The sequence below is a fragment of the Molothrus ater genome, chromosome 1 (genome assembly GCF_012460135.2).
Source record: "Molothrus ater isolate BHLD 08-10-18 breed brown headed cowbird chromosome 1, BPBGC_Mater_1.1, whole genome shotgun sequence".
Lineage (NCBI taxonomy): Eukaryota > Metazoa > Chordata > Aves > Passeriformes > Icteridae > Molothrus > Molothrus ater.
In genome coordinates, this window is record NC_050478.2 from 81,824,210 (window position 1) to 81,848,686 (window position 24,477).

Genomic DNA, 24,477 nt, shown 5'->3' on the forward strand with positions numbered 1-24,477 from the left:
GACATGTGCTGATAATCAGGAATGTCCTGTACTCAGGAGGAGTACGCTTTGAGCTGTTATCTCTTATACTGTCATACTGAAGCTAAGCTGTGGTATTCTGAGCAAGAACAAAATGAATTCTGGAAGCTAGAACTGAATTTGATGACAAATTCAAGTTTGATTGACAAAGTACAACTCAGTGGAACTTTGGGGTTAAGTAATTAAACACAGAAAAGCTGTGTACAAGAAATAAAGTTATGTTAACATGATATCCTCCATCTGCATACTCTTTGGGTTTTTAAAATATGTCATGTTTGCATTGCATTAATGTTTGCCATTACATTTTACTATTTCAATTTTACTATGTTTTGAAGGTTTATAAAGTTTTTTATAAGTTTTAGGTATTTAGGCCTGAAGTTATATAAGTTTTATGCTTCAATAGTATTGTCAAATAACTTGCAGACTATCTTCATAAAGTGACAACACTGAAACAATCTTTGCTTATCCTTGTTACCTCTGCACTTCAAGCAGTGTTTCATGCTGTCACTTAGAAATTATTCAGGATACCTGAATTTTGGCTTCAGATCATCTTTTCCTAAAGTCATGAACCTAGACTGCTTGGATAATTGAATTTTCTTTGTTAGGTTGGAACTGCAGGACATAAGTCATAAATCAGTCAAGTAATATAATTTATCAGGTGTCACAGCTACTTCTCTCTTACTTAGAGCTGTATTACTTAGCTACAGGCTAGACTAGGGAATTATTATTAAACTATGTTCTTTAACAGAGCCTCACTTTTAAGGCAAATTAATTGAACTTGGCTGAGAATGTTGCAATTTTCAAGCAGAATCAGGCCAACCAAAGTCTCATTACAAGCTTTTGCAAAGGCAGATTTTTTCTCCTGTGCTAGTCAGGGCAGGTAACTTTCATGTTAACATGTCTTCAGACAGAATTAATTTCTTGTGTATTCATGAAGCTCTTTCAATTCAACCAAAAAGTTTTAAAAATATACTTATAAATCATAGAATCATCTTGGTTTATATCAGAATTATGTAAATTAATTAGGCAATTGTTTTCAGCTATATGTGCATTATGAAATAAGTAAATCATCACAAGGCAGTACTAATTTCTCTATAATTTTACTGATACTGAACAAAGCAGAAGTACTTAAAATGAGAGAAAAGTCTTTTGTTTAGATGTCTGTTGATATCTTTTGTCTTCCATGATCTTAGAAGTTAATGGTTATTTTGTCCACAAAATCACTGTGATGGCTTTTACTGAAGTTTTTGCAGTACTTGCTGTTACTTGTGGAACTTTTCACCTTAGACAAGCACAGCTGCTTTTTAAAATTGTACTGGGATCAAGTAGTTAAAGCTGCCCTTTTCTAGCCGCAGTGTGTAGCAGTTTGTTACTGGAGTATGACTTCTGAACAACTGAAAATTAGCTTCTTGGTAAGCTGTAAGCAGAATTTTTGCTTCTAGTTGTTCATAGGGCTCCAAGTCAATCATAGGCTTTCTGAGAACAATTTCGTTTAAAACATTTATATGATGAACCTGTCATAAAGGTTGGATCAGAATTTGACTTACAGATGTTCTGTCTGTCTTGGGAAAGCTATTCATTAGTTTATTGATGGTGCTATGGCTGATCATTGTCTTTGCAGATTTTACAAGTATTTCTGTAGATGGGCTTTAATTAAGATTTTGTTTTGGCAGCTAGACTTTTGCTGCTACCATGCCAAGGGCATTGGCCATTGCATCCTGGTTTGACTATATATATTTATCTTGGGAGTGGTAAGCTGAGAAAAGCAGCTTAATGTTGGATTTTGTTCGGTGGCACAATCTAGTTTCTGTCTCTGAAGTTGGATGTAGAGCAATCTGAAAGCGGCCCAAACTGCAAACAGAAGCAGCAAGCAAGAAAACCACAGTTTAATGAGACAATTTGGAGTTTTCAATTTTGTGCCTCTTGCTCTGAAAGATTACAATGCTTTTCTATTTATGCCTTCTCCTGTCGAATTTGATGTAAACTGTGATAAGGTTAGGACCTGGTGCTGTATATACACTTACTTTCTGAAGAAATTTTTGTTTCAACAAATTCTACGATGTAATATTTTGATTGATTTTATATTGCTCCACATATCCTCTACCACCTCAGTTAAGAAACAGGACTTCTCAGCTGAAGGACTCAGGAACTGGGGCCAGAGCCCCAGATGAGTTCTCTACCAGTGCTGAGTGGAGGGGAAGGATCCTTCCTTGACCTACTGGAAAAACTCTTCCTTGGGTAACCCAAACTCCTTCTTTTCCCCAAGGGCACATTACTGGCTCACATTCATCTTTCTGTCCTCCAGAACCCCAAGATCCTTCTCTGCAGAGCTGCTTTCTAGGGCATCGGCCTCAAAGTATGATTGCATGGGGTCCTTCCTGTGCCGATTCAGGACTTTGCATTTTCCCCAGCTGAACTCCATGACGTTTCTCTCTGCCTTGTCGAAGTGTGACATGACCCTTTGGTGTATCAGCCAGTCTTCACAGTCAAGGCAGACTTGTCCAGGTCATTAATGATGGTGTTAATCAGGACTGAACCTCATGACTTCTCTGGCCTCTTAATGGCTGATCACTGTCCTCTGGGCCTGGCTGCTCAGCCAGTTTTCAATACATTGCACTCTCAACTTATCTAGCTCATACTTTGTTGACTTGTCTGGTAGGAAGTTATGGGAGTCAGTTTTAAAACCAATACTAAAGTTGAGATAAGTAATATGCACTGTTCTTCCCTCATCTGTGCACCTTGTCCCCTCATTGTAAAAGGCTATAATGTTGTTTAAGGAATATATAGTATTTCCAGAATGCAAACTGATCTTGTCACTTTTCATGCTGTTAACGGCATAATGTTAATTTTTTATTGCGTAGTTTCTGTCTGAAAATTCTAAAATCCCCTTTATGAACACTTTATTAACTACTGTAAAACTGTGAAAAGACTGGTCCTTATAATAAATTTTTTAATGCTTTGAAAAAAGAAAACTCAGGGGAACACTTGCTGCCGACGAAACTCCACACTGAAAAGATTCTTTTTGGAATATTTTTCTGTTTCAGGTCTAAACTACCTTAGAGCTTTCCCTTAGAAGATTTCACTCCCCAGTCCCCAATTTAAATCCCAAGAAATCAAATACCATAATGTCAGATAAGGTCGTACGTTTTTCCTAGGACTTAGAAAGCTACACATATCCTGCAAAAATATCTTCAAAATACCCTAGTATTCTTATGAGGCTTGTGATGGGTTGAGCAGCACAAAGTGATACACCCTGCAGTGATTTGTGAATGGAATGACTGGCAGTCTGGTCTGATTAATACTTTTCTCATTGTTTGCATTGCTCTTAATTTAATAACTTAAAAACCCCCTTGATTTAGAATTCTGGTATTAAATATGTTATTATTTTGTTTTCAGAGCTCACTGTTTACATAACCTGAGAATTTCCATTATCAGAGTGATGCAAAATTGCATAAAAAGGGTCTCACAGAGCAGGAAAGTGGACCTGTATTCATAATTCACATTCTGTTTCTCTGTACTTGCTCCTCTTTTTGCATTTGAATGTATGTAGTGTTTTTTGAAATGCTGCTTTTAATATCTGTGTAATAGAATCTGGCACAGCAGGAGTGAAATAGTTACCCTCTATAATTCCTGAAAGGTTTTATCCATTTTTAGTCATTTTTATACTGCAGTTCTGCTGTTTTCTTATTAATTTCAGCAGTTTCTTATTACCAGTATTTCTATGTCAATGCATCATCATTCGAATATTGCACTTTATCAAGCATTGAATCAAAACATGAAACTCTCATTTACTTTGGGATGATTGTGAACATATTTCTTGGGGAAGAAGTTAAGCAGTGTTACTAATGCCATAAGCATGGGTAGAAATAGGGTGGACACTGCAAATAAGAGGCTCCTCCATCATGAATATGCAGAAGGCTGATCCAACAGGACTGCTGTTGGGCAGACTCCTCACAGTATTATTTCTGTCTGTTTTCATGGCATCGTTCAGTAAATCTTCTGATTCTTTATCTCCATTTCATACTTCCACAGTGCCTATGCCTGTGGGCAGGGCACAAAACAATTCCTTAAGAATAGACATTTGTGCTGCAGTTAGAGCTGCCAGCAATCCCCCTGCATTTCTCCACTGCTGATGCAATTCATCTGTACTTCTGCTGTCAATACTGAAGCTCTAGCATAGAGAGCCAGCCCCATTCTCTGCTGGCTGAAGTAGCATTCACAGGACCTTCCCTCATCACAGCTCCTTAAATAAGTACTTGTAATAAAAGATGCAGTTATTGGTCCATCAATCTTAGAGTTTCCATTGGGAAAGGTGAACTCCTTTGACAACAGTAGGAAATCCCAGCAGAGTTGGTGGAGATGCTTAGTAATGATGCTTAGAGGTAAAGCTACAACTCAAGAGTGATTTCAGTGTTGTGCTTAGTACAGTTGAGGGAGTCTTTTCACCTGCAGGATCAAGCCCCAAAGTGACAGAGATACTCAAATGAACTGCAGATTGTTGGAACTTCACCCAGGGATATATCCAGGTCTATTGGTTGGATGCTGTGTACACGATCTGTGTGTCCCTTCTCACTGATAAGTAGCAGACTTCATCCATTGCTGTTTAATCTAATGCCTTTTCTCTGCACTAAACTTAGAAAATATGTTTTCCATTTGATGAAAAATGATTATTTTAAAAAGGAATTTTCATAGCTGATTCCATAGCTGCTTTCCATAGCTTATATGTGGCTTAGAACACTTAACTCAGTGGAAAATAAACTGATTTTTAAATTGGCAAAACATTGCTTTTCACAAGAGGGTAGTTTTGCTAGACTTTGTGGAATAATTAGTGGACACTATCTAAAGTCTGAATATGGCTAGGATAAGCACAGTGCATGGGATACCCATGAGCCTCTGTACACAGCCAGCAGCAGTGAAGGCTGGGTGGATTAAGTAAGCAGAGCCCTGCAGGAGGGCAGGGGAACTGGCTTGAGGAGTTGTTGCAGGAAGCTCAGTCCTGTCTCCTTTGTCACTTTCTTCCTGTGAAACAGAGGCAATTATATCTATGTAATATATTTGGAGATTTTCTGATGGTAATTCCTGTGCAAGAGAGAGATAATTTTTATCATTCTTTGGTGGAGTAAATTGTCTAGTTCAGTCATTGCGGCCATAAAGCTTTAACGGAAGTGTTGGATCCAACTCTTCTCTTGAGTTCTGTGTAAGTGATTGTGAAATTTCTGTTGAAGAAAAGATTCTTAAGATGAAACTAGGGTTTGGGTTGTGAGGCTAAAGGACAGGACCCTTCTCTTCGTAGTATTTACTAATAGAAGCCTAGAAGTAAATTTGAAGAGGAAAAGGTTGTTTTGGGATGAGACACCATTTTAATTCAGTATTACTTTTTTGATCCTTTTTGTATTAGGATTGTCAGGGGACTTCCTGCGTTCTGGAAGATACTCTGCTCATACCATCAATGGTGCCTGGTCACCCTGGTCTCCATGGTCTCAGTGCAGTCGTGACTGCAGTAGAGGTATCCGGAATCGCAAACGGGTCTGCAGCAATCCTGAGCCCAAGTATGGGGGACTTCCTTGCCTTGGCCCATCTCTAGAGTACCAGGAATGCAACATTTTGCCTTGCCCAGGTAAGTTTCAAATGAAATGAAAGAAGCTAAAACAAAATGGCTCAACGTCAAATTTATATCTTCCATATTTGGTTTGGTTTTGGTTTTTTTTTCCTATTCTAGTTGGTGAGTTTTGGGTTTGTTTTGGTTCTTGAATCAATTACAGCTCAAATGTACCTTTATAATGTGAGTGGATTTGGATAATATTCCCATGTGATGTCAATAAATTTATTGTCAAGAGTATTAATAGCTCTATCTTTTTTCACTTGTGAGTGTGAGACTGGCACTAAAAATATAATTTTAGTATGTAAACTTATAGGAAAATAAAAGACATATGAATTCTGGCAAGACATGAAATCTGGCCTAGTCTTTATTTAAACTCAAAATATCATTTTCATCACAGTGGTTGCTGGCATTAAATCTGTGTTAGCTTTTAAGTGTAGAGTTGCCAGCAAATAAGGTTCACAGCTGATCACCGAATTAGATGGTTATTCAAGCAGTTCATAAAGATTGTTCTTGGAATCTTGGGTTTCTCCTTAATTTAAAGTTGTTTTATTATTCTATGAAAGGGATTACAAGTAGAATATATGTTTACAAAAAACTGCTTTGGATTAAAAATCATTGTTGTATCTCCGACCTAGGGGGAAAACAATCTTGGTTTCAGTCACATCTCACCCTTCATAAAACAAACATTCAAACTGAAAGGATTTGAGCTTTGCAGAGGCTTTGTAGGAAAAGAAAGGGGAAAGATATAGGAGAACACATGAGGAAAAGAAGGTGCTATTGGTTTAGGAAGAGAGAGTACAAGGTAAGAAACAATAGAGAGGAAGAAAGAAAGAAGACTGAATGACTCAGTTCTTTCCAGCAGCAACAAATAAATTTAGAAATAAGCTTTCATTTCATTAATGCATCCTTAATTGTATTAATTATGCATAGCAGTGCTTCATATTTTCTTGTTGAAGACTTGAAGATTTTGTCATTTACTCAAGTGCGGACCTGAAGAAATTCTATGGCAATATACATATTATGTATGTGTACCTCTATTTTAAAGCATATATGAGTATTAGCATATACATATATGGTTTCAAATTAAAACTGTATTCCTGAAATCATGGATATATTGGACATGTTTTTATTTTTTTAAAATGAGTATTTTTCCAATCTTTTTGCAGTGCTTTCCCTAAGCTTTTAGAGCCCTCTAACAGTCACTGTCCATTCCTTGCATCAGAATTTAAGCCAAAGATCTGTGCAAAAAACACTTATCTCTTGAAAACATGAAAAACATGTTTCCATCTTGAATTGAACCTGAGCAATATGTTTTGGCACACAGCCTACAAACCCAGGAGCTCTGTGAACATTCTGGCTGTTCACTGAAAGCAAATTTCTCTGCAGTTTTATTGCTAGCAGGAACAGTAGGATTGTTGGAAAACTTGAATGCCCTGAGGCATTCAAGCTCCCAGCTCTCCTTCTGGTGGGGCAGATCCATGGGGAATTTCTATTGAGGATCCCTGTTTTGATATGGGGAAGCACCCATTGAGCCATTGAAGTTCTAAAAAAGGCACTTGGACACAACCAGCCAGTGCTTTCTGCTGCAATTTTCTTGCTGTATCCAAGGAGGAATGTAGCTTCCGTTGCTCATTTTCTAGTTTCTCTGTCTGGGAGTGTAAAGAGATCAAGGCAAGTGGTGAAGCTTCTTTCTGAGCATAGAGGCATGACCAGTGAAGGGTGTCCATGTTTTCTACATTAAGCTCTATTGGAGAGAGGTGGAAGGGAACAAACAGAGAGCCAAAAATTTTTCAGAGAATTAGGAAATTGTGGTCCAAGTCTTCTCCATGTGGGCACAGCCCTAATGCATGATCTGATTCATTAGTTCCCAGACTGGAATCATAATGCCTTGCTTTTTTGGGATAATAAAATGATAAATGATTCTGTTTCATGTAACTGCACTGTTCAAGTAGTTTGGCAGTAATTCATTAAATCAAAAATTTAGAAGACCATTGTACCAACGTGTGCAAACCTCCCCAGGGATGTATGCAGTAAGTGAAGCAACCTAAAACACAGCAGCTGCTCACTGACTCCTGCTTCCCTTGCAAAGGGAATCTCTCCATGGGACACTGCCCCCAGCCTCCTTTGAAGCACGTGAGTGGTGTGGTGTAAGGTACCAGCTCTGCTCACAAGCTCTGAGATACCTGATTGTATCACCATACTGTAGTAACTGAAATACATTCATTAAATGGACAAAGATTGTCTATAATACTGGGCTAGATTTATTGTTCAGCCCTTGCTGTTGATTTTCAAATTAAATGCCGTCTTGAATTTTTGGGGAGGTTTTAAAAGTTTAAATTAGTCAAAAGTTTTCAGAAGTGGTATTTTTATTAAGCTCTGCAGCTATTCACTGCTAGTTCATTTTTTGAAAGAAATTGTTTTAGCCAGTAAAACACACCTGAAAACTTCGTTGTAGAGGCCCTAGTTGTTTATGAGATAGACAATATCCTAGACTAAAAACCATAATTTTAAAGCAGAAGTTAAAAGTGCGCTTTGAATTTGAAAATATTTTAAAAGATCTGTTGATATAAAGTGTGGTGGGCCTTTCTGAAGTGAGAAGCAGTGCCCTAATCTATCTAATAATTTTATTTAGAGACAAATTTCATTTTTCTTTTCAGTGCAAAGCAAATTTGAATAAAGATGTAGAGAATGAAGTATTTAGATGTATCATAGCCTGTAACAAGGAATCACAAAGTTCCTCAGCTACAGAATTACTGTTTGCTAGTAATTAAGAAAAAACATAGGAGACTAAATCAGATCTCAGATAAATCTGAAGGGAAAACTTTGCAAGCACTAGATGTAATTGATTTTTTGAGACATGGCAGAGTAAAATATTATTGCCGAATAAGGCTTACCCATAAATTAGACATTGTCGGAAGGAAATAAATTCTTACTGGAGAAGCACACCAATAAATTTGAATTCTCTTAATTTTTAATGAAAGAGACAGAAAGGCTAAGGAATGTAAGGACATTTTGTTCTGACCTTGACCTGAAAGTATTTTCCATAGTACTAGAATTAAAATTGCAATAAAGAATTTGATGCTAAGATTTTCCTGAGCTCTTCCAGGTTAAGGACAGCTTCACCTGCTCCCTTCTGGCACAGAACCCTTTAGTAACAATCCATCCCAGTCATTACACTTCCAGAAATATCTGTTTAGCTGACAGAGGTGTGATGGAAGCCATAAAGGACCCTTCCTGCCACTGTAAGCTCAGTTCTGCTTTGCTTCCTCTTCTGCTTATTGCAGGCAAGATCAACCTCTCATGATGTAAACTGATGACAAAGGGAAGTGATGGGGAAATATATTGAGCAGTGTTTAAGTCATGCTGAAAGTCAGTAGGACTTAATGCTTCTCAATGAATTAATCTGGGCTCAGTGTCACCCTGGAACATACTAAGTGCTCTGAAGGACTAACACAATGAAAAAGCCCATGGAGCAATCAAAGTGTACAAGGCTGTCTTGTCTGGTTAACTGTCTTGCAACCCTTGCAACATCTTAAATATGCTTATTAATATATTAATAAACAGAAATTGATAGTTAAATGCAGGATCCCAGAACTTCAAAAAATTACTGAAGTGATCTAAACTCTGCCTTCAGCAAGTTCTGTTAAACCTTTTTTAGGCCTGCAGTGGAGAAACTGAAATTTTTTCTGCAGTAGTAAATGGTCCACTGATGGGCAGATTGGTAGCAGTCCCTGGGCCTTTTGCTCATAGTATTTGAAGGCTGAATATATAATAGTAAATTGAATAGTGCCAGAAAATTGCCAGAAGTTGTACCCAGGTCCTGGAAGATGATTTTTCCATTTTGTTCAAGTTTTAAAATGATCCCTCATATAATTTTCTCTTCAACTAACTATCACTCTCCCAAATCAGCTGCAGAAATAGTTTGTGAGCTAGACTAGTGTAAAGGTATGTTCATAAAGTACTGTTTCCATCTGGGTAAGCTACTTTGAGGGGCAGGAGAATTTAAGCTATTGTTTTGCACTAGCGAATTATGCTTTTAACCTGTGCCTCAGCCCTTTTTTTATGTCTCAGAGATGTGAATAGCATTAAGCTGGCAAGAACTGAACTGAACAGGCTCAATAACTTTGAATGCTCACTGACATTTCTGTTTTCTTTGAGTTACTAATCTGCAGTCAATAATGAATCTAAAATCAGTCATATCAGGATTTTGTTGTCCTTGGGGGATTTGCAAGATATTTACATTATGAAGAGAAATAGATGATGAAGAGAAGTGTTGTTTGAATGATAAATTCTGCAAATCTACAAAAATTACAGGAATTTGCTGACTATAAGATCTGTTTGCCTGACAATGATACAGCCTAAAGAATCTAAAGAACGCTGTCCTAATTCATAGTATTGCACATCTCTTCAGTTATCTCTGTAGAAAAAGACAGCTTTTCTTCATTTGTGTTTTGTTTTGTTTCTTATTGCCTTCTCTTATATTCCTTTGCACAGGGACATGGGGATGTGCCTTAATGGGACATTTAAGAGCTGTGTGAGCACCACTGAGTAGCATGAGCTACAGGAGTTCCTGTTCTCTCTTCTCAGGGCATGGTGGAGGATCAGAGGGAAAGAACAGTTGCCATCTCTTAGATGTGAAATTCTGATACTTCATGAAAATATTTTGTGATTTTACTAATTTCAGACTTTTGTTATAGTAGTTCTAGTTTAGTTCAGTTGTGACTTTTTAGCTGAGAAGATCTGAATAAATTCAAATGTCACTAAACTTGCTAATAACAATAATGAGTTTCACATATACAAAAATCCCTGAAAGACTATTTAAGTTATTTATGCATCCCCTAAAGCCAGTTGCTTTTTATTGTTTTTTTTTTTTTTTCTTTATTGTTTTCATTTACTCCGATTATTTTTTCTTTGAACTCACACTTGGCCACAAGAAAACAAGAATGTATTTAAAAGAATAAAATTTATCCTGCAGTAGCTTCATAAATCACAAGGAAAAAAAATAACTCGGGTAAATGGAAGCTGAAGCCCTTCTCATAATGTGCACTGATCTCTCTAGGCTGCTTCTGTAGACAGCAAGAAGAGGGATTAACTGCTCTTTGAAACAGCTGTTGGTTTTCTGACTTAAAAGTCTCAGTTACGGGTTTAAATCCAAGTCGACCCTTAGATTTTGTTATTGTTCTTTTTTTAGAACCATTTGTTTACCTTGTGTTTCTGCATTGCACTATTTTGACTGTTTCATCCAGCATTGCTTTTATGACTAAAAGGTATCACAGAAATAAGACTTTGCCTTTGTAAACTATGATGTAAAAGTTGCTCCTTTCCCACCCTGAATCATGCAGCAGTATCCCACAGGATTGGGAAAAAGCAGTAGACTAAGTGATGTGGAATGGGGTGATCCCCAGATGTCTGGAAGGGAGCAGTAGGCTGCCCATCATGCAGACAGCTTATAAAGGAGCCTGCAATTCTATCTGTGTTCTCATGAAAGCAGGTGAGGTCAGTGTGTCTGCCCACATTTCCTTGTAAAACCCAAAGTTTTACAAGTTTATCCAGTTTACTTTATTGTCTCTTGGAAATTCTCCAGTTGTGTGGATGTTTTGTCGTGTCCTCAGGAGATCCCATTTCTGTACACTGTTTCTTCCTGGCACATCCTCTTCCCTATAGTGTGTTTTTTTTCATTACAGTGAAGAAATACTTATTAACCTCAGCAACAACCAGCAGGCAAAAAGTTGTTTGCTTTACTCTAAAGGAATGTGCACTGTTTGATAGCGCACTCCTAGCTATAAAAGTACCTTCTTCCTAAAGGGACCAACCTCAGCAATTGTCAGAAAATGTAAAGACTCTCTAAATCTTTCATTGTGCATCTACTTTAATAACTTTCTTTTGTCCAACATCTCTACAAAATGGTTATGTAAAGAAACTGTAGTGACTGGAACTTTCCTTGCTGCTGTGTATTTTTCCTCTTATAAGAGGCAGAAATAACATTAAGGGCTCCATGACAAAAGGAAAAAAAGAGAAAAAAAAAATCCCAGATGGTGCTGTGTTGCTAAGCAACTTAAAGAAAGATGAAAGAAACCACAGAGCTCTATTTAGGTCTTGTAAAAAACTCAAGCAGTAAATACCCACTCCTTTGATCTTATTTAACCATGATGATGCCTTATTATCCTCTATTGCCGAAAAGAAAAAGTTCTGGGGACAGATAAAAGAGGTAGTTACAATAGTCCTTGAAAGGTTAGAGGCAGCCTGTCAGTAAATAGTTACTAACAAAAACCAAAAACAGTTATAATTGCACTGTCCAGCTCAACTAGGATCAAATCTAACATTGTCTATTATATTTGTCCCATGCCACCTTCCCCAGACCCACTTCTCCCATTACATCTGAAGCCCAATAGTACAGCCATGATCACGGCACTTGTGGAACATGGTGACGTTCCTGGGTGTCACATCGGTCTCTGCATTCTCAACCACCTGTAGATCGATGGCAATTTCAAATGCAGGTGCATTTGTAATTCTCACTTTGGTCCATTGAAAAATAAGTAGGGAAGTGTTGGGGGTCACTGTCTCCATTACAGTGAACAGTGCACTGGCAATATTTGCAGACAATTTATGTTCTGTGTAGTTAATCTCAGGCAGAATCAATTCTGTTTCATGAAGGTCTATATGCTGCAGCAGACATGCCTCTGATTATTCATTTGAGCTAGTCGAAGATCCCATTAAAGAAAAAAAAAAGAATAAAAAAGAGAGTATCTAGAAAGGTAAAGCCTTTATGTCGTATGAAATTAATAGCTTGGGTAACAGCTTCTGCTTTTATTTGGCATAATTTAAAAAAACAGAAAAAAGAGGCAAGTTCTGAATAAAAGATGCTGTGTCTTGAAGTTGTTATAAAATTGCAGAGAATATTTCATCTGCACTGAAGACAAATAACCTATGGCTTTCTTTGATATGAGTTTGCATAATACTGCATTAATAGAGTTATCTCAGGCAAAAAGACATATTTGTTTTCCAGTGAAAAGTATGAATAAGAAAAATATAAGTAAGAGAACAAGTCAGATACTCTACCAAGATACAGTATTTATTTATGATAGGTGGTATAAAACTCTCTCATGCATGATGATTTGTTGTATGATGTAGTAATCATTGAATTCCTTAATAATGGAAATAATTTATTTAAATTGCATACTTGGAATATAGTACCAGATTATGGAAATCCTGTCTGTCAAATCAGTCTTCATAGTCCAGATAAATTAGTTGCAAGAGTTTTCATGACTACCGTTCTTAGCAAGGAAGTTCCAAGTCCATGCTTTCTTGATGCTTAGGATGGCGTTGCAAATAAACAATGCTGGGAATAAAATACAGTATATTCAACAACTTAGTTGTTGAATATTAGTAAATAGTCTTTAGTATGAAATGAGGAATTATCTGTTTGATTAGCAGTTGAAAACTTGAAGCTGTACTCTATCTGAAATTACATTAAAAATGCATATATAGCTTTTAATATCAAAATTCTCCTAGCTCATTTTCTCACTGTTGAAGACTACATAGAAATCATTTTACTCACTCACCAAGTGCATTTGTGATATGCAATCCTGCAAAGCCAAAAGGAGTATTTTTTTTAGTGTTCTATATCTCCATCTAAGAGAGAATTTAAGTGCAAATACAACATAGATATTTTCACTGTAAGCTAATTTTTTAAGATTTGTAACCTTTTTTTTATGGTAAGAGATAATAATGGAATAGCATTTCAGTAAACCAGTAGAAACAATCCATTGAAATTAAAACTATCATTAATTGAACAGAGAAGATCAAAAAGACATGGTAAATAACTTACTTCTGTAAGAATTCAAATGATAATGCTTTAAAAAATGGTTTGAAAAGAAATTAATCTTTTTTTGTAGGATATGAAAATTTTGAAAGTTTAGGTTTTTGTAAGATGAATGAAGAAAATATTACTTCCCTGGGAGAGGTACATCTGACTTTGTCACGTGGCTACACATATGAAGTCTTTGGCAGATGGGCTGCAATGTGGCTCTAAATACCTGAAACACATCCTGAAGCAGTAGCATTAAGAACAGGGGCTCAAAGGAGCCAGACTGGTGCAGGCAATGAAATGAACTTTCATTTAAATCTTGTCTAGTGGCCATGTGTCATAAACCATATGACAAATGGGTCTCCCATGAAATCCACACTACATTTCAGAAGAATGTTGTGAAAACTTGACTGGAGAATAGTTTGACATACATACTTGAATAAGTAAATGCAGAAGAGAGTGGGGAGGGGAAAGTAAATGATAATATTTATTCTTCAAAAACTTGTTTTGGAAACTTAAAATGGCAACTCCTTTTTGTCAATGTGTGTTGCTTTCTTAAGCTTCTGCCATTGTTCTACTTCTGACATCTGTGGTAGAGCTGTGTTACGACTGTAAGATTATATTGGCCCATCAAATCCTACAGCTGTGTTAGGTCATTTGAAATGGTTGTAGGGTTAAGGCAATCCACCTGTGTTGAGAAACAAATTCTGAATTCCTCCATCCTTCTGTTGCTATTATTTGGCTAGGTTTTATTTATATCAACAAAAAACTATTCCGAGCTTATGATATTTCTGCTAAATAAGCTTTGGTATTTTGTTTCCTCAAAACTGAGAAAAGAAAAATAAAGATTTTTGCCCTTAAAGATATTATGATACCCCCTAAAAGTGTCTTTTATGTATGAATAATTTTGTTAGACTTTTCCAGCATACCAGGGCCTTTTTAAATTAAATTGCATTGTGATTAAATTTGTGGGAACTATGTTCAGTGACAGCTAAAAATATCCAATAAGTTCAGTAGGCCATGAATTAGATCCACAGAATATGACAAAGATGAGCCGGATTATGTCATGTCTCGCATCAACTTGGAAAAATACAGTATTCTTTGTCTTTTCAGTGGATGGAGGCTGGTCTTGTTGGTCATCCTGGTCAAAGTGCTCAGCCACGTGTGGAGGAGGGCATTACATGAGAACCCGCTCGTGCACAAACCCAGCCCCAGCATACGGAGGGGATATCTGCCTTGGCCTGCACACGGAGGAAGCACTCTGCAACACACAGCCGTGTCCAGGTACCCATCCATCTTTGGTCTCTATGTGCCACAGAATAAGGCATTCCCATTTAGGCAACATAGTGCCCTTGGTCTATTATTCAGGAGCAAATAATTTCTTTCCTTTATTAAGTGCATGATCAGCCCTTACATGCTACAATGCTACAGTAAATCAAGTACTAGCAGAATACGTTCTACAGGAGACTACCTCCTTCCTCCCTCTTTAAAAATTAAAATCTAAGTTGCTATATCTGAATCTGGATTAAGTAAAATTGTGTAATATTTGAAGTGGACCATGCAAATGGTTTATGAGACTTTTAGTAAAAATATCACAAAGAAGTGCTTTTGTTACAACACCAAACATTCACAGCAAGCAAATTCCTGAGGTTAATATTCAACGTGTGTCATCACATCAGGTGATATCAGGTCCTTTAAGTAGATAATATTTGCCCTGTTTTAATATAAAACACAAAGAAAACTTTCATGGTCTTTGTAAAACTCCTTCTTCAACTTTTAATGTTAAGGAACAAAGACCTGATTTTTTTTAAATGACTGTGGAGTGCTTAGTAGATGAAATGTCTCAGCACTCCTGCTAGTTGTATGATATTATGGATCATGTCTATTTCTGTAACTTTGACTCTGCCTTTTGACTCATCTTAAAGGAAACGAATTCTTTTACATTTAAATTTAAGTGAGAAATTGAGATTAAAATCACTTTCATTTATTGTTATTAAGTTATTAAAATAACTTTCATTTATTGCTGATTAGTGGATTACAGGCAACAGCAAAAGGAAAGAAGGAGCTCTGATGCCACACTGTATTACTTGTTTCACTTAGAGCTCCTAGACTTTATAGCAAAAGTTTTCTGCTCATGTGATGAGGCTATGCAAGTGAAGGCAAAAGCCCTTGTATGGCAGACTTTGAATGGATCATATTACTTCTTATGATTCTTTCCTTCTCTAGGCACTACATATCTTCCAGCAGAATAAAAGTACCTACTTTGTCAAAATTAAAGCAGATTGGTTTAAAAAAAAAAACTCCAATTAGGTTAAAAAAAATGCCAAGCATAGAAATCAGTTGATTATTTGATTTTTTGAGACAAATATTGTACATTTGTATGCAGAAGTCTCACAGCTGCCTTGAAATCCTTTAAGGCATCTTTGAAAGGTCAGAACTGGAGTGTTCATTGTGCTAGTATTGTAGCTATTTCTCTTGTTGTGCATTTATTTTCTGCCACCATTCTTCTATAAATGACAGTTTGCAAACATTGATAAATAATGCCTTCATCTCATTTTGACCTGCTTGTGACCCAAATTTTGGAGCAGATGCAGAATTCAGGAGGAGGTTGGTTTCATTCATCTTAGTTCAAGAAAGTGGAAACTCATATAAAACAATAACATTTCAGAAGCTTAAAATGTATTTTTCACATTCTGTAATGTTTTATTGATACTTCAATCTCACTGAAAATTTGCCGTAGGTTTTTGAAACAGCAATCATCTACTAGCTGTGAGAATGGCCCTTGCCTCATGTTTACAATATAGATTTCACAATTGCTTTTTACTGCTCTTATTTCACATGGGTATGGGTCAAAAATAACCACAGTGCTTCATAGATCAAGTTGGACAGACACTTGAACACCTGCAGAGCCATTTTCTTGGGGTAAGGGCCAGGGGAAGACTGGTTTGTCCTTGTGCAGATCTGAAAGCACCATTGCTGACATTCACTGCTTGAGTGACATGCTCAGTGTAAGAGAATAGTAATGACACTTGGAATCTAAGAATGACCATCCAGCACAGAAATGAATATGCAAAAAATGGAAATGATTTATAACCTTTCTTAAGTTGTGAAAAGAGTGAAGATTTTTTGGCATTTGAAATACTCCTTTTTTTTTTTCCAAACAAAACTAGCAGCAAATGAAACTTTCTGGAATCCCGATACTAAGGATTTGTTGAGGATGTAGAGATTTAATGGAAAATCCAACTGAAAGTATTCAAGTATGCACTTAAAAGAAAGTAATGGGCTTTTGTCTGTAAGACACATCGCTTTTTCATCTTTCCTTTTAAAAGCTCTATCACTGAGTTTGTAGTTTTTATTTTAATTTACACAAATGCAATCACAGCAATATGAAAGACAGCACTGCAGTATTGATCAGTAGTGGCTGATTATCAGTAAGTGTAACCAGTTGCAGTGTGTCTGCAATATGTTGCATAAAACAGTATTTTATACCTTAAGTATTTACTGCTTTTCTAAGAGGTGAAAATACTTTCTGTCCTTGGTTTGGTAACTTGCACATACAAATAATGGACAAAGCTGAACATTTAAAAATGGTGGTGTAATACTGCATGAAAGAGATTTAAAAGTTACATTGATTAATCTGATCTTTGTGCAGTGCTGCCTTCTTAGGAATTGCTTTATCTTAACCTGGCGTCAAAGGCCAGCCAAGAGTCTGTAGGAAGAAGATGTGACATGTCATGATTAAGCCGTGCCATGCTAGAGGTGAAAAGCAGTTCAGCAGGTTAAACACCTCTCCAGTTGACCCTCTCTTTTACATTCTCATGACATGTGCACAGAACTGAGGAGCAAGTTCAGAAGCCTGACTGGGGTGCAAGAGAGCCTCAGATACTTTGAAGATATCAAAGGAATGAGGCATAGCTCAGCAAGATAGCTGAGTCAGTACAAAAACATGCAAAACCTGTGGGATCACCTTCGCAGGGATGGCACATCTGACAATTTGAAGTCATGCATCTGTTAGTCTTGGGTATCTTACTCCTCTGCAGCTCTCTGAGCTCCCAACTACTTCTTCAAACCACAGGTTTGGTGTGAGGACCCACCATTGCAAGGGTGACCCTCTGTTTCATGCATGCACTGATGTCCCCCTTCTCTCTCCTCCTCTGTGATTCTGTGTGCCAGATGAAGCTGATCAGCTCAGCACCAGACACAGACTACCTGTCCTGTAGTGTCTGGTGCACTGGAGGACTCAAGCAGTTTCTTTATGGGTCTCCTAAGGAACAGGACAAAACAGTAAACTTGCCCAATCACTCATGTATGACTTAGCATGATCCCTGTGTACTCTGAAGTTCCTATTTCATCATGGGATGTAGCTCCTTCAGCAAAGGATCAAAAGCACATTGGACAAGATGGGGCTGCAGAGTGCACCAACCACCAAGATGCATTTTGGATTCCCACAAGTATTTTGGCACCTCCTGCGTATATCCCAATTATACCCGGACTGGACAAGAATCTTGGCTCTGGCTTAAGCATGCTCTCTGCCATCAGTGAGAACTGGGCCAAGAATTGTAATGAATGGGCAACATTCCTTTAAGCTTGAATGAGCAGGGCTTTATTGTTACTAAATTTTTGGGGGAAAGATCCATAACATATCTTACTTAGATCTAGCAGCTGACACAGGAGGTGATAACAGCAGCTCCTGGATGTGCCACACTAAACAGGAAAGCAGGAAGAAGCCTGTCCATTTGCTTGATTCCCACCTCAGCTCTCCTACCCCCCTGAATTAGGATTGAAATACATTTTGGCATCTGCCTCTGTGCTCCTAGTCGCCACTCTGCAAATGAGCCCCTCCCAGGACCTTTCCTAAGAAACAGAAAAGCCAAAGGACAGAGCTGAGTATTTCTGCTACTCACAATAACAAGATCTTACAAGCTGATTGTATCAAGATATTTGTCCTGTTGTTCAAAGAAGGCCCCATCAAGACAGTTACTAATTGTTAATTAAATATCAATATCCTAGTTCCTACCTGACCTGCTAGGTAAATCTATTTAATAAACAACAGCTATTGCTTGGCATTTTTCAAGACTGCAGTCTCAAGTATTTCTGCTGCAGTCTATTTAAGATGACTGAGAGTTTTAACTTCTTTCCCATGTGAACAAGGGGAAAGTAATGAGTAAATGTGAACCTTGTATTCTGGAATTATACAAGATATTGGAAGGGGCCCCAAAGACTGTAAAACTTCCTTGGCTTTCCACCTGATTAATGGTGTAGAAAAGCTTCACTAATTCACTAATTGTAATGTTCTTCAATCTAACTTGAATCAAAATTAGAAAATACACAGTTTTTCATTTGAGCCAAAATGAGATTTTGTAAAATTGCTTCATATTGGCATAAAATCACTTAAAATTTTGAAGTAAAAACAAGTTTGGTTTGAAATAGTAGGACTCTATTTATTGTATGTCAAAACCATAAAGCCTATCTCTGTGGGAAGGCTGACAGAAGAAAGGAAGTTTACCTGAGCTCTGTCTCTCCTATATTTGCCAAACTCAGAAGAGTCCTATGAAGGCAAGGCTTGCCCTTGGGTTGTAAGAATGCTGAGTGCAGTAAACTCACACCACCTCATGGGAATGAGATCAATTCACTTCATTTAAGGAAAGTATCTGAGATCACACAGGCATTAAATAAAAATATCTTAATCAAAGCTACACGAGGAGAGGAAGAAATATAGAAAATAAATAGAAGGTGACAAACTGAATGGGGAAAAGAAGATGAGAATCTACAGCCAAGAAATGAACCTGAAATAGGAAAAGCTAAAAAAGAAAACTTTAAAAACCAAAATGCTTCTGCTTTGGGGTTAAATATACATCCTGTTTCAAAATGGAATAGTCTTATAGTTCTCATTGCTACTGGTCCAGTACATAAAAAAATGCAGTGTGTTTGTCCACCCTAATGACCGAGACTGGAAATAATTCCACAGCTATCACTCTTTCAGTCACCCCCACAGAATCCTCCAGCTTCTCATGTCCACCCACAAAGGCCATGGCAGAAGCCAAAACCATGAGATGTCTGTGGCAAATTTACCATCACACCCACATTTCAGAGACTTCTACCAAAGCCAAACTGCCTTTGTTTTATCGGAATGAAGGGGCTGCCCTCTGCTAGATGTTGGTAGCTGGGGAGGAGGCTTTCTGTCCTAACTCAGAAATACAAGCTATTTCTCTCTCACTCACTGCACATGAACTCCTTAATCCCAGTGTCTGCATGTGTGTCCCTCCTGCCTGTTGCAGACAGCTGGTCCGAGTGGTCCGAGTGGTCTGACTGCGACTCGTCTGGCCTCCAGAGCCGCGCTCGGCAGTGCATCCTTGTGTTTCCTGTGGGCAGCCAGTGCACGGGCAACACCACAGAGAGCCGAGCCTGCGGGGTGGACTCCAACTTCATACCAGGTGAGACCACATCAGTCAGCTCCTTGAAAGATTAGTGAAATCTCTCAAGGTTTCAGGAGCAAGGCATAGCACTGTTCCAGACTGCACTGTGCAGATCCATGAACTGAAGCAGAGCTTGCCTTTAGTCAGCACAAGGATGTTGGTCTACTGTGTAGAGACGATGTGTATGTGTAGATCTGGTATCTACATAAAAATCTGTCCCATGGCACCCAGAGTCACTGCCTTGGTTAGTCACTGTCACAGCATTCTGCAGGTCTCTCCCATTCTACTTGGTAGCAGGGGATGAGTACACACAGTAAGCAGAAATAGTTTTCTTTTTATTTTAAATGGTTTTGGGACTAAGATTATTAAAGAAAAGTTGCTGTGGGTTTTGTGGTTTGCATGTACAAAATGGATGCTGTGGTTGTAAGTCTGGAAATCATTTCAGATAGTCCCTTACCTTGATAACTGCTCAGAAAGGTAAATACTATTAGCTTTGCCTCCAGTCCTTATCTCCCATGACTGCTAAGTACCTGATGAATAGTCACATTATGTATTACTCTCTAGTATTAGTTGAAAGTCATGACTGTACTTTTGTTTTTAAATCACAGGAGTCCTTTAAATCCGCACAACAGTATGGATGGTCACAATGCACTGCTGTTAACAGTTGACTTTCTCCCTATGTACATTAAAAATAGCTAGGGTTCTTTTCACAGACAGAAAAATTTACATTTTAATGTATCATTTGAAATGTAGCTGTGTTTATTCAGTGCTGCAACCTTTTCTTTGAGTGACTGTGCAGTAAACTATAGTACAACGTAACAAAGACCTCAGCAAAGTTAAACTCTCTTTTTATGGATGGTGCATAATGCTTTAACTCCCAAATTGTATTTTCCTCTAAAACCAATGTGAAAAATGTCAGTATGAAAGCAAAAATGCCCACATTGTATTTTCCTTTTTCTAAGGCTTTTGAAGCTCTATTAATATCCACATTCTGTGAATCGGCAGCTTAATCCAATATAAGCTCTACATCTTGTTTTGGAAGGAAGGCATTTTCAGAATCTGAAACAAGCCACCATGTCTCTTCCCTTCTGGTTTGCTGCTCCTCCTCACATTACCAGTAGCACAACAGATAAGGTCATGCCATTACTCCCACCCCAGTGAATCGAGCTTGCTTTCTCTGGTTCACTTGGCTCACTTTTCTCATCCAGGTTCTCTAACTGAGAGGTTTCCTCCGTACCTCTTGGCTGAAAATACCAATCCCTTCAGAAGTGGCAACCTTCGTCTGTTGTAAGAGTAGAGCACACAGTACTAGCCCATTTCTGTATCTTTTCCCTCACTTCATTTTTTTCTTGGAAAAACATTGTCAAAAAACTTAAAATTCTGCATTTTGAAATCTGGGTATACTGTGTCTGCTACCCCACTTGTATACAAATGATCCTTGACCCTTTCAAAGAGGTCCAAGAGACTATAAGGCAGAACTTTCCTTCATAGAAACCGTGGTCTGGAAGTAAGGAGTGGAAAAGCTTGTTTGCCTACAGATTTTATCCTGTATTTTCAAAGTAAAAAATGGTAAGGATACAGGCTGAAATTGCATTTTGTTAGTTTCCTATTGAGACCTACAAAATTAGCAGTTGTCTTTTTAGAAGATGTATAAATTCCCACTTTTCAAATTAGCGCTAGATGTGACTTCTGGAAGTAATGAGCACATTTGAACGCAAGGTAATTAAACTGTAGTTAATTTTACTTCAGTAAATCAACTCTTTCTCCACAAGCCTAAACTCCACAAAGAATGTTTCCATGTGCATTTCATCCTTTTTATTCCAGAGATGTTTTGAGCAAGAATTAAAAATAAGTTGTTGCTTTTGCTTGGGAAACTAAGGAGCCTGAAGATGTCATAGGTCCTTTCTATTAATTCTACCATATAGTAAAAATATTTTTTACCTTTAATTGAAGTGGATGTAATAGAATGATTTTTTAAATCCTTTCTGTGTTAATCTAACTAGAAGTTCTCTGTAATATTTTTTTCTCCTTGGCCTAAGTGGTTTATTTATTTTTCTAGAAATATCTGTGGCACGATCCAGCAGCATAGAAGAGAAACGATGTGGCGGTAAGCTTTGCAGCTCGAGATGTCTGTTAAATGCTGAAATGTTGATTCTCCATTTTTTGATTTTGTTTCACCTTTTGCACTCCCTTATTAGTAATATTCTACCTTCTAAATGCTGCATTCTCATTATTTACACTTGTACAGAAAAAAGTAGTTACTTGTACAGAAAAATGTAGTTACTACAGGATTTCTCATTAAATATCCATCTGTCATTGGTGACCTTTGAGAGTAGAACATGCATTATTGGATGTTTTTATTTTCTTCTTTGTCAGTGTAGCAGTCACCCTTGTACTCAAAAAGAAATATCTATAATAATCTAGTTATCAGAAGGTCAAAATTTGTAAATTTGCTGCTCCGCCTTTTTCAGGATAACAAGTGCACAAACCTCTTTTAGACTCCAAAAAAACAACAGAAAAACAGCCTGCTAACAAATTTAATGGCCCAGACTCTATCTGGGACTCATTTTCAGCTTCATTTTCAGAGACAAAACTGAAAAGTAAATAAAAGGTTCCATTCGGGAGAGTTGTGATGCTAGAAAAATAGATCTTGAAAGGAAAAACTTTTAAAACCACTGAACATAAGAAGAAGAAGAAAGAAGAAGGAAAATGAACTTTTTTTTTTTTCTGTGCTGAGCTATCACGCTTAGTCTGTGTCGTCATGGCAATAGCTCTGGCCAGTCCTAGTATTCTTCCATGCACAGATAAGCTGTATTTTTAACCTAATAAAGGACAATGGAAAAACAGAGGTTATGAAAGGGTACTTGTGCATATGGTAACTTGTTATGGGAGCCAAGATAATGTCATTTGATTTTTTTTGCTAATTAGCAGTTGTACTCTGAAAACATTTTGCCAAGTTCTACAGCACTGGGAAACCCTCGTAAAGGTGTAGAAGGATATTTTACTGATAGATTGATATACTGACACAGTCAACTGATTCACCTAAATATTAGTTTGTCTTTCTAGGTACCCAGTAGGCATGTAAAGGTTTTGTAAACCTTAGATTTTACAAAAAATGAGACCCATGTGCTGGCCCATTTTTCTGTATCACAGTGAAAAAGATCTAAGAGATGTTTTAAAGACTAGCACCAGTATATCAGTTTCAAATCCTTAATTTGTACATTTAGGCAACAACAAACAAATTTTCAGTCATGCTAAGATGAAATTTCCAATATGAGCTTCTCAGTGATACTTCTCCCCTAAAGTAAACCAAAAAGCACAGCTCCTGTTCAAAATAGCAATGGAAAGCAGTCCAGTTTGTTTATTTTGAGCTAATCCTACTGGTTCCATATCTGATCTGGTTTCTCTGTTCAGTAACATCAGGGGATGATTGTGCTTTAAGTTCCCTCCTACAGTTTCATGCAGCAATGGGCTTCCTCTCAGTTTTAATCCTTGCGTAGGTGGAGAGGGTTTCCCATGGTCTGATGCCATTGTGCCTGTGAAGAGCAGAGCAGATAGGAGGGTGCTGGGCTCTGAGGTGTTGACTTTGTGACTTTGCACTCTCTGTCTGCCCTGCTTAAAGGTGTATTGAGATTCAGGGAGTCTATCTCTCGCCACTTCCCATTTCCCCCTAGAATGCTACCATTTCTTCCTTACTCCCTCTTAAATAAAGAAAAAGTTCCAAGAGCTGGAGAAGGAAACAAACTGGCCAAGATACAAAAGGAATGATAACCAGCAAGAATTAAAGCAGAGATGGAAAAAACATCTGCTGCTGCTTCTGGGCTATGCATCCAGTAAAAGGGATATGGAAAACATTTATGGAACGCAGGAATGGGGTTCAATGATATCAGGATTTTTTCAGTTTTGCCACGAGTCACTATGTATAAGAGAAAAAACTGTAATAACAGCAGAGGAGGTGATACTGTAGTTCACTGAAAGAAAAAAACTATTTATTCATACTATATACATGATTTATACATAACAAGGCTCTGTTACACAGTCTGAAAAAAAACCCCGATGAACTATTCAAACATACGGAATGCAATTAATTTTTCTTTTATTTGCGTTCTGAACTTATTTAAGCATCTTTCAATGATCTCTACTTAAAGAGATGTATGGGTATCTGAGATTCTTATAATGGTCCCTTCAGGGAGGTAAAATGAATTTACTACTGCAGGGATAAACCATCACAATTGAGATGTTTCAGGGAAACATGAAAATTCCCTTATCCTTATTTGAATCAAACACTTGTCTACATTTTTCCCTGAGCTGAAGCTTTTACTGCTACTGCCTCAAAATTAAGATTGCCTTCTTCCCTCCGCTCCACAGAGTTCAACATGTTCCACATGATCGCCGTGGGTTTGAGTAGCTCAATCCTCGGTTGCCTTCTCACCCTGCTTGTTTACACCTACTGCCAGCGGTACCAGCAGCAGTCCCACGACGCCACCGTCATCCACCCGGTGTCACCCGCTCCGCTCAACACCAGCATCACCAACCACATCAACAAACTGGACAAATACGACTCTGTGGAGGCCATCAAGGTGAGCAGAGGGCTGGGAGCTACTCAGTGCACCTAGATGACATTTCTCCTTGCT

General features: G+C 37.7%; 1 protein-coding gene across 4 annotated transcripts in view; it reads left to right on the forward strand.

Moving 5' to 3' along the window:
- The window catches only part of SEMA5A (semaphorin 5A), a 313,729-nt gene that overhangs the window by 282,970 nt on the left and 6,282 nt on the right, over positions 1-24,477 (forward strand). For all 4 annotated transcript variants that reach the window (XM_036406161.2, XM_036406172.2, XM_036406169.1 and 1 more), the window contains 5 exons: positions 5,417-5,635; positions 14,541-14,711; positions 19,706-19,861; positions 21,903-21,950; positions 24,212-24,423. In XM_036406161.2, the coding sequence (XP_036262054.1) occupies positions 5,417-5,635; positions 14,541-14,711; positions 19,706-19,861; positions 21,903-21,950; positions 24,212-24,423 (806 nt within the window). The remainder of the gene's footprint in view (positions 1-5,416; positions 5,636-14,540; positions 14,712-19,705; positions 19,862-21,902; positions 21,951-24,211; positions 24,424-24,477) is intronic.